This window comes from Pollicipes pollicipes, unplaced genomic scaffold (genome assembly GCF_011947565.3).
Source record: "Pollicipes pollicipes isolate AB1234 unplaced genomic scaffold, Ppol_2.1 Scaffold_3447;HRSCAF=4054_pilon_pilon_pilon, whole genome shotgun sequence".
Classification (NCBI taxonomy): Eukaryota; Metazoa; Arthropoda; class Thecostraca; order Pollicipedomorpha; family Pollicipedidae; genus Pollicipes; species Pollicipes pollicipes.
In genome coordinates, this window is record NW_023596297.1 from 34157787 (window position 1) to 34167801 (window position 10015).

Consider the following 10015-nt stretch of genomic DNA (forward strand, 5'->3'; position numbering starts at 1 on the left):
GGAACTCTCACTGGACTTACCGCCCAACCGACCACAACGGGCACGTAGCTTAGAAGCATCCTTTGGCGCCATTCGGCACTGGAACCACGCGACATCTCTCGGGCGACGGGGACATTCCCTCTGAGCGAGGTCTGACTTGTTGCGTCGATAACATCTTAACAAAGATGAGGATGCATCGGGAACTTATCTTATCTTTTCATCAGAGCATTAAAAGAAAGTGAGCCAAGTTAGTGGTGGGGGACGGTGGGTGAGTATCCAACGCCAGTTTTCTAGTTTTATGTCATATTTATCAACACAATCAATAACAGCGTCCGTTTCCATCTCGGTGAATCAGTACTTCCTGTATCACCGATCAGTGTTTAGTCTGAAAGTCTTCTGCACCCACAAGCGTTGACAATTAATTCCAATCCCTGCCGGATTTTCATTAACAAAGGACAAGTGCCGCATGAATATTCCTTCAGCCGTTCAGCAAATACTTGAGCTGCGTCCAAAGTGCCGGACCACACCCACTATCTGCGGTAGGGAATGCTCAAGTCGGACCTTCCAGAAACCGGCGGCGTCTGCAAAAGTCGGCACGGCGGCGACTTTTGCAGCCTTGGGAAGGCGGCGGGCTTTTCTCGGCCAGCCCGCCAGGGTTGTGCGCTAGGCTATATAAGAGAGAGCGGCCGGCCGGCCTCAGGTACGCTGCAGGTGGCGCCCGGTCTACCGCAGGGTCGCATCACGGGCGCGGTCTGACTCGCGCGCACACAAGAACGAAGTGGTGCCTGTGGTGACGGTGCTGCACAGATCGGACGGCGCACACTCGAGAGGTGAGTAGTGTGAGAAGATGTTACAGCTTCTGGCTTGGCGATGTAATTTCCTAGTTCTATGTCACTCGAGTGATGGTGTGATACTGTTAGCAATTGTAAACAAAAATACATAAGTTGTGGAGGGAATTTGCTAGGAAAATTAGGCATAGAGTAATAGTAGTAGTAATAGCCGAATTCCTCGCAGAAAAAAACAACAGGAGTATGGAGATATAGATGCCTTAATATTTCGGCAACATGCGTTCATCGAAACGAAGAACAGCTCTTCGAAGAGCGGCAGCTTCTGCTATTCATTTTGATAAAGGCATGCTGCCGAAATATCGGCGCATCTAAATCTTCATGCTCTTAGTTTTTCTACGACGAAAAGGCCATTTCTACATCTTGTCTATGATTGTAAACGAAGTTCTGACTTGTTCGCAAAGCAAGGCGTCTTACTAATTACGGTGGAATGCGCTCGATATGGCATGCATACTCCAGCGTGTATATGTATATATGCATATGCATTCATACTTATTCCTGCTTAAAATGCATACTACCTACGGCACCCTCATGAGGTATTGAAGTTACGTTACGTTATCGATCAGGCTCCAAATATTCTGCACTTCTTGGCATGAAAATTATGCATAGCTGAAAATATTTTGTTTCGACCATGTTTTAGTTCTGCCATGACTAAAAACGTTTAATCCCCTGCAATGTGATAAAACAGTCTGCCGAGAAAGCTGTTTCCTTTTGCACATATTTTCTATAGTTCTGCTTCATTGCATACCTACGGTTGTAAATGTATATTTTGCATCCGTTTTCCAGGGTTCCTTTTCAAAGTATACCTGTAATTTAGCACATCCTGCCATGCTTCAAGATCATTTCACATGTTCTATCGCAATCTCAAACCCAAGGATTATAGGGTTAGGTATAGGGTTATATGTATAGGATTATAGGGTTTTAGGGTTATAGGGATCCATCTGTTGTCCAGACGTGCTCAGTCTTAATACCAACGAATGCGGGCACCCCTTTTCCTACCGGCCCATTAATGTTCCATTATAATTAATATGCTTGCAGCACGGTCCCTTATTCGCTCATGGCTACGTCTCATATATACGTAGCATATATACGTAGGTACGATACACGTAGCATATATACGTAGCATATATGCGTAGGTACGACATACGTAGCATATATACGCGGTATATATACGTAGGTACGACTTTCATATATGAGCTATAGCATTTATATATTAGCATGTTTATAGCAACCCTATTAGTATTCATGGCTCTTTCCCGTTCAGCCTTTCTTCATGTGAGACCGCCCGTCTCAGGAATGCGTGTATTTTCCTCATTCTAACACCCTGGCGTTTTGTTTACATTGGGTCGCTTCCCACTCTGTCAGTTGGCTTGATCAGAATCCCTGTCCTTAATCCGACTGGTGTGCGGCTGCTTGGGGTGCCACATTTTGCTAGCAGCTTCGACGCCTTCCCCTGAAGCAATTCGCGCTCATCCTCGTGCTCACCGTGACACACTGCGCCCTGCACCTGCGTAGCTTCTTCCGCCTGCCGCGCTCCATTGGACCATCGGACCCCCATTCCCACTCACGTCCTGAGCGCACCCCGTGAGCACGTGGCATCCTCGTCAGCTTGTGCAGCGAACGTGACGTCCGCTTGGTCGGTCCCCAGATGCGCTCGGCTCTGGTCCTGTTGGCCGCCTGCGCGGTCGGCTCTCTGGCCCAGGTCCAGTACGCCGACTCAGAGGCCGACCCAGCGCCCAGCCGGCAGAACTTCCGCAGGCGCGGCCAGCAGGACTTCGAGGGTCAACAGCAGCAGCAGCAAGACTTCGGGGCGGCCCCTGCGCAGGATTTCGGCGGCGGATCCAGGCAGGACTCCGGTCGTCGCCCACAGAGCTTCCGTGGTGGGCCTCAGCAAGATTTGGGAGGCTCGCTCCAGCAAGACTTCCGAGACAACCCTCGCCGGCGCAACGGCCGCCGTCCCATCCGGGTATTACGTCGCCGACCTCAGCAGGGCTCAGGAGCTCGGCGGAGTTTCCGCGGCCAGGCGGGACAGGACTACGACTCGGAGGCCCCGCCGAGGCGCACGCCGCAGGAGCTGCAGACGCTGCCGTCTCAGAACCGTCCTCGCTTCCAGTCGCGGGACAATCAGCAGGGCGGCCAGGCAGGATATGACTCGCCGCGTGGCGGTCCGAGCGACTTCGGCACACAGAGAGGAGGATCGGGAGACTTCGGCGCACAGCGGGGAGGATCGGGAGACTTCGGCGCACAGCGAGGAGGATCCGGAGGCTTCGGCGCACAGCGAGGAGGACCGAGAGACTTCGGATCCCAGGATGGCGGACAGGGCGGCTTCGCATCCCAGGGTGGCGCGCCGGGTCCCTATTCGGGTACTGATCCCAATCGCCAGGGGGCGTCCGGCGCCGCCAGCCCCGGCCGGTCCGGCAGCCGGTTCCAGCCCATCCCACTCACGGAAGAAGACGGCGTCGGCGGTGGGGTAAGTACGAGGCGAGGCACTTAGTCTGTGTGACAGGGTCTGCCACCAATGACGGAATGACAAAGGGTTTTTGGATCATGCTGGCCCGGGACTTTCCAGCAGCACTCCTACGGGAAGACATTGTTCAACTATCCGAACAATAGTCGCATGCCAGCTCAGCCTTTAATGGCCCCAAAACTAAACTCGGTGCCTTTATTCCATGTTCAAGCAGCCTGTTTTCCCCAACATTGAGCTTGCCAAAAGTTTCCTCAACATACCTTGTCGCCCGGAGCGAGCAATTATAATTTCACCAAGCATTCGCTTAAACCAACAAATCACGACGACCTGACATATTGCCACTGTTTTGCTTTATTTTCGACCGTAACGCTGTGGCCGTAACTCTGTCACGGTAAAATACCCCAAAGAGGAACTTACCTACCTTTTACTTGGCCCAATCAAAGTCACTTCTTTGAAATTTCCGGCATGGGGTGAAAACTTCCGTGATTTCAATCTACCTATATTTAGTTGTCGCTTGCAATTCTGTACTTGTCGACATTTGGATGTGTGGATATTGATGCACATAAAGATTTGATAGGGTCACGTATTACGCCCCCTCCCCCGCCTGACCCCCTTCATTACGCCCGTGGCAAACAGGTAAGAAGACTTCTCACACAAGCAAAGGATCCACCTGAAAATGGGAGTGGGTGGGTTGGGAGATATCATAACATTCTTCTACGCATCGAACTCAGATTTTCGGCGGTTCAGATTGTTTTAAATCATAGAATTACACCATTGTAGAGCCCTTGCCCGCATATATTACCGCATGACATTGTCATGTTGTTTTTATAAAGGCCACATAAACACTGTGGGAGACCTCTCACCCAGGTTGGGTGAGCCGCAAACCTCTCGCCTACATGGAAGCTACAACGCGGGTGGAACTACAAACCATCCAATATCACTGGATGTCGAATTAGTAACACACCACACGTGTTGAACGTCATGTGGCATACAGTGACACGTGATCAGACTGCTTTGAGTGCCAGCTTCTAGCAAAACGGAGCACAGATAGAGACCACAACAGGGCATATTCCAATTTGTACCATATAATTTCACTTAAAGGTCTTAACAAGCTTTGAGTCAGATCAGGTGAAAACCTTTGTGTGTCTATTTTCTGCACGTGCTGGAGGGCTGCTTGTGCACTGTCGCAAAGCAGTTGCATTCGTAAGGTGTGAGCATGAGCATTCCATACCCCGTACAAATGAGCACAATCAGCACATGCATAAACCTTCCCAGATTACTAAATCACTTTGATCAAAGCGATTTCAAGCTGTCTCTGGGATAATTTCGCAATCCTGCTGGCGCAGTTTTATCTCGATGACTAGTTATGATCGTACGTTCTCGTGGGACCCGATACTGTCATTGTAGTCGACTCGTGCAAGATACTTGTGGATTGGGAAACACAATCATACGCTTCCCTTTCCGCCACTCGCCAAACTCTTTTTGCAGCTCTGTTTTTTTCAACTTTTGCAGCTCAGTGACTTTAATCGTCCCAGACATTCGTGCTGCTCATAGCGTGTTGATACAATCTGCTGATGACGGCCACGATAGCACATTTCCGATTTCGTCGTCCACTTAGTTTACTGCAGCCGCAAGTCACTACGAAACGCTGCAAACTGGCCCATGCCTCGTCGCTAGCCTTTTGAGCTGCAGGGGGCCTGAGCTCAAATGTTCCTGGCTGTCACTTCATTCTCGCGTCCTCATATCGTCGTAAACAGGCCCGCCTATCTCCACTCTTACTCTGACCCTGTACAAAGGCGCAGGTCGTGCGAGCCGACCCCAGCACCTACCCCGCGCCACCGCACGCCATGTTTGCCCCGCGCTCCGCGGGCGGGGCCACCATTCGGGGGCCAGGGCTGCGTTTTTTCGTGGCGCGTCACGCCGAGAGGGGCGCGGCCGGCGGCCGGCGGCCGGCCGGCCGGCGGCGCTGTTTTCCTGGCTCTCACGCGCCGTCCAGCTCCTGCACGCGCCACCGACGGCGCCTGACCCGCCCTGCACGCGGCCCGGTGGCGCGGCGGCTGGGCGGTGCCAGGCGCACAGGGTCAGCGGCGACGAGGTCAGGCGCGCAGAGGTCAGCCGGGCGCCGTGCGTGGGGCGGTGAAATGCGTAGCAGTCGGGCTCGGTCGCGCACGGTATGGGGTGTGTCTCGCGCGCTGCCGTGATTGTATCAGAGGAAACAGCACCACGTCGATGACGGATGCACTAACCGCCACAGCAGAAATGAATGCGGGTGGGAAATCCCGGGATTTTACGGTGATGCGATCTTTCCCTTAAAATGTTGGGCGTTCCTGGGACTACTTTGCATGTTTTTTCAACAGTTCATAGACTTTAAGACCATTACAAAGCACATGATGGACGTCACTTTTCCTATCAAGGAGACTCTTTCATAAGGTCATTTTCAGACAGCCTACCCTATGCGTCCAAACCAGTGACTTACGTCTTGTGTTATTCTGATTATGCTGCAACGACGTATTGAAGGCATCCATTTCAGAGAAAGACTTTTTGTTTGAAAGCGCATGAAAACTTGTGGAAGCGGGTGGTGCCTGTGCCACGAACGTTTGACAGGCACTAGCTATATTCATGGGCGACGAAAATAACCAAAGACGACCAGGAAGAAATCTTGAAATGTCTCGATGCTACTTTGAAGTCACTGAGAAACCTAATAGTCTCAGAACGCCTCCGACGACTCACAGAAAATCGCCGTGCGAGCGGCGGGGAACGTGAAACCGCGGTTTCGCGCCCGTGACGCTCATAACGGGTTCGTCACCAGTGATCGCAAATTGCTTCACGGCAGGCTGACAGAGAGTGCGCAGCTTATTGTCTCGTGAGTCACGGACTAGCGATTCTAGGATGTGATCTGCTTCGTTGAAAATCTTCAAATGTGTCGTGCTGGGCTTGCGCTGTTGACACAGTTTAGTGTTGTCCATGATTTCCGTTCCTTCCACAAGTTCATCTATAGCTTTGCCATGTTAAATCAAGCGTCTTCGTACTTGTGTATGTCTACTCCCACTTTTACCAAAAACACAGAGCACTGAAAATGATTCGCTAGTGGAACAGAATCCTCGGTTTGACCGCCACCTTTCAAAGCTGGCGGTCTTTTTAGCAAACATTGCTTTGCGTCCACACCATATATCAACCCACAGCTCCCTCTGTATATGGCAACTCCCCCTCTTCCGGATGACACAACGCTCCTTCATGTTTCAGTTCGGTGACAGTGGCGGGGAGGAGGAGGCTTCGCCTGACCGCTTGTCGACGCTGCTGGCCAAATCCACATTCAAATGCAAAGCGGACGCGAACGGCTACTTCGCCGACGACTCGGTTGACTGCGCCGTCTTCCACTACTGCGCCGCCGGCGTCAAGCACTCGTGGGTCTGCCCAGAGGGCCAGAGCTTCCACCAGATCAACCTGATCTGCATGCTGGATGGCTCGGGTAACATTTGCAAGCGCTCCAACGAGTTCCACTTCGTCAACGACTACCTGTACCAGCAGGTCAATAATGACTCGACCAACCCGCAGTACGCAGACCGTTACTTTCCGGACCATTCTACGGTCGGCCTTGAGCCTGACCCGAGCAGCATCGACCAGCAGCAGTTTGGGCAGCCGCAGGACGGATTCCAGCAGGGCTTTGACCAGCAGCCGGGCCGACAGGCGCGTCGCAGTCAGCCAGCGCGAAGCCGGGACCAGCAGGCGCTGGGCCGAGACCCGCAGGCGCTGGGCCGAGACCCACAGGCGCGGGGGCGGGACCAGCAGGCGTTGGGCCAGTCCCAGCGCCGGTTCCCCCAGCAGGGGCGCGGCGGGCCCGGACAGGGTTTCGGTAGCCCGTTGGGCGCCGGAGGTGCCGGTGACCGGCTGAAGCAGCCGGCCTTCGCGCCTGCCTCGAGGGACGGCCCCCAGTCCGGCTTTAGACCCGGGTTCGGGGCCGAACCGGAGGACGGCTCGCACGCACCGTTCGGATCACAGCCAGGTGGCCGCAGGCAGGGCGGCCCTCGACGAGGCTTCCGGCCCGCACAGGGAGGCCCTCCGTCCGGCTTTGGCGCTCAAGGAGGCTTTCCGCCTGGTCATGAAGCCCAGGGAGGCTCTCCGTCCGGCTTCGGTACCCAAGGAGGCTCTCCGGCTGACCGTGGGGCCCAGGGAGGTCCTCCAGCTGGCTTCGGAAGACCCCAGGGTGGCCCACCTGCGGGATCGGGGCGTCAGCGTAGACGCCAAGGCTCCAATTCTCAGGGCGGCCCCCCTCAAGGCTTTAAGCCCCGGGATAAATCTCCTCAAGATTTTGGAGGTCAGGGTGGACCCTCTAAGGGCTTTGCACCTCAGGGCGGGCCTCCTCAGGGCTTCGCATCTCAAGGAGGGCCACCTCAGGGCTTCCGTCCCCAGGGAGGGCCTCCCCAGGGTTTCCGTCCGCAGGGAGGACCTCCCCGGGGTTTCCGTCCCCAGGGCGGACGTCAGCCCGGGTTGAGCTCGCAGCCTGGCTTCGGCGCCCCCGGTCAGCGGGGCTCGCAGGCGCCGGGCGGCCAGCGTAGCTTGTCGGAGGGTAGCGCACCACAGGCCTCCCAGCTGCGCGGTGCCGGCGGCAAGCAGTATCAGGACGCGGCCCAGTTCCGACAGCCGCAGACGGCTAACAGCCCCCGGCCGCCCGTCCAGCGGTTCCCCTTCCCGGCGGGTCCACAGCTTCCCGGCCAGCCACAGCCCGGCCAGCAGCAGCGCGGCCAGCAGCAGCCCGGACAGCGTAACAGCCATCAGGCTGGGCAGCAGCAGCGCGGACGGCAGGCCGGGAGGCAGCCCGGCCAGCAGCCTGGCGGTTCCTTCGACCCGAGCGCCTTCGGGCAGTCTGGCGGCAGTCCGCCGTATGCCCCGGTTCCGGGCGATTTCCGGGGACTAGGGGACTCGCAGGGACAACGCTTCGGCAACCCATTCCCGCCGACGAACGTGCGACCCGACATCCGGTTTAACGGTGCGCCGCCTCTGTTCTAGTGCCACTTCGAGTGGGTGGGGCGGGGCTGTCAGTGCGAGACTGCGGTCCCATTCTCCCCGGCTGTCCCGGTCGGTCTCGGCAGATCAGAGACGAGACGTCACGGACGGCCCCGAGAGCTGCGGAGACCGGGCTGGTGGTCTGCGTCTCCGTGACTGACACGGCTGGTCCCGCCCTTTGCCAAAAATGCACCGTCGTTATCTGTTCTGACAGTCGTGGAGACCAAACGGATGGCATGGCGTCTCCTCGGCCGCCACGGCTGATCCCGAATGTAAAGATGACTAGACAGCCGCGGACGGCCCGCGCGGCTGCGGTGGCCTGATCGACGGCACCATAAAGCGTGAACAACCACCACGCGGCCCGGCGGTCGGACGTTTGGAGACGCGCACCACCAGCGACGGCTCACGATCTTGTGACCCGTCACCGACCTGGGGTCACGGTCGGTCACGCGCGTGGTGGCGTGAGCGTGAGAGGCGCAACATCCCCACGCACGGCACCTCACAGACGGGCATCGGATGCGGTGAATGGGGCGTCGCGTGACGCGTCAGACGTTACGCACGCTGCGGGAGACATGGCGCTGGCATTCAGGTCGGCCAAAGTGTGCGGGAAGTATGCAAATGTCCGGTTCGAAAAACAGCGATTGTATCCTATTTCGAGGTAAAAAATTGTGTGAGCCTGACAGAGGCAAAGCGCAGTTTGTTTTGCTCTGGCGGCGCTATTCTCCTCATCTGTCCAGATGAAGTTCCGATCTATATGCGCTCTTGAGTAAGACATGACTGTATGCATGCTATTAAAAGCTGTATATTTCAAGCGTATTTATATTTTGTTGAATATACGATCGCCGTTATGCTGTCGGTGTTATGATGGTGCAAGGAGTCCCAGAGCACATATATGTGTGATGGCTGTTTATGTGGCTTTGCTCAGGAACGGCTCAAAACAGAAAAGGAAATAGAACAAACCGCATGAAGCCTGCAAAAGTTGGTGAAAGCATCCACACGCTCAGATTGTCAGGGTCTGAAAACAAGAAGCAACTGAACCCAACGCTTTTACAAGGTGTAACGTTGTAGTTGTAGAAAATCTTGGTTTTTGTCAATTTTCAAAGACGCTTGACAATTAAAAGAAGTATGGTTTGAAATACTTGATCTGATGTTTTTAAGCTGTAAAATTAAAACCTTGAACGCGGGGTTCACGTGCTAAAGTGTGAGAGATTGTTTGTAAAGAGTTCAAAATACGAAAAACTTAGAAAGCTACAAAACAAGTTTGCTTTTGCTCGGCTACTGGAGGGATAACTGTTGAAGTCATCATCACATTAAGGGGGAAAGATAGCGAACGCTTTATCACCACTTATATCTTGTTATCGGCGTTACTTTACGGCAACAAAATTTAGTTAGCCGTTCGCTAACCTCACTTTGCAAAGGACTCCGTTACATTTAAGAGCTCCGTTCAGATCAACCGCGTGGACCAGTACCGTGGGTAAAGAGTGTGGTATGAGAGGCGCGGAAGTGGCCAAGCGCGCTTTTAACGATATTAGAACATGTTTTAGTGTTTCTATTGAAAATAATTGCAATGTCTCACATATTTCGTACGCACATTCTCTATCCGGGATTGCTATCATTACATCTGTTCCTAGCGGAGTTATCAGAGAGTTCGTCTAATGTACATGATGATTGCATACACATCTGGTTGAAGTCTGCGTGTACGGTTGTAACCCGCATCTAA

General features: G+C 54.3%; 1 protein-coding gene across 1 annotated transcript; it reads left to right on the forward strand.

Moving 5' to 3' along the window:
• The first annotated feature begins 689 nt into the window (after positions 1–689).
• On the forward strand, positions 690–9135 carry LOC119092651 (uncharacterized). The gene is made up of 3 exons (XM_037215613.1): positions 690–809; positions 2473–3294; positions 6535–9135. The coding sequence occupies exons 2-3, from the start codon at positions 2473–2475 to the stop codon at positions 8296–8298; spliced, it is 2586 nt and encodes an 861-aa protein (XP_037071508.1). The 5' UTR covers positions 690–809; the 3' UTR covers positions 8299–9135.
• Positions 9136–10015: the final 880 nt, after the last annotated feature.

What these genes read in the sequence shown, in the direction of transcription:
- LOC119092651 (XM_037215613.1), top strand. Translation starts at nt 2,473, where the DNA reads ATGCGCTCGGCTCTGGTCCTGTTGGCCGCCTGCGCGGTCGGCTCTCTG. An exon ending in AAGACGGCGTCGGCGGTGGG is followed by an intron (nt 3,295 to 6,534) that starts GTAAGTACGAGG and finishes TTCATGTTTCAG; the next exon opens with TTCGGTGACAGTGGCGGGGA.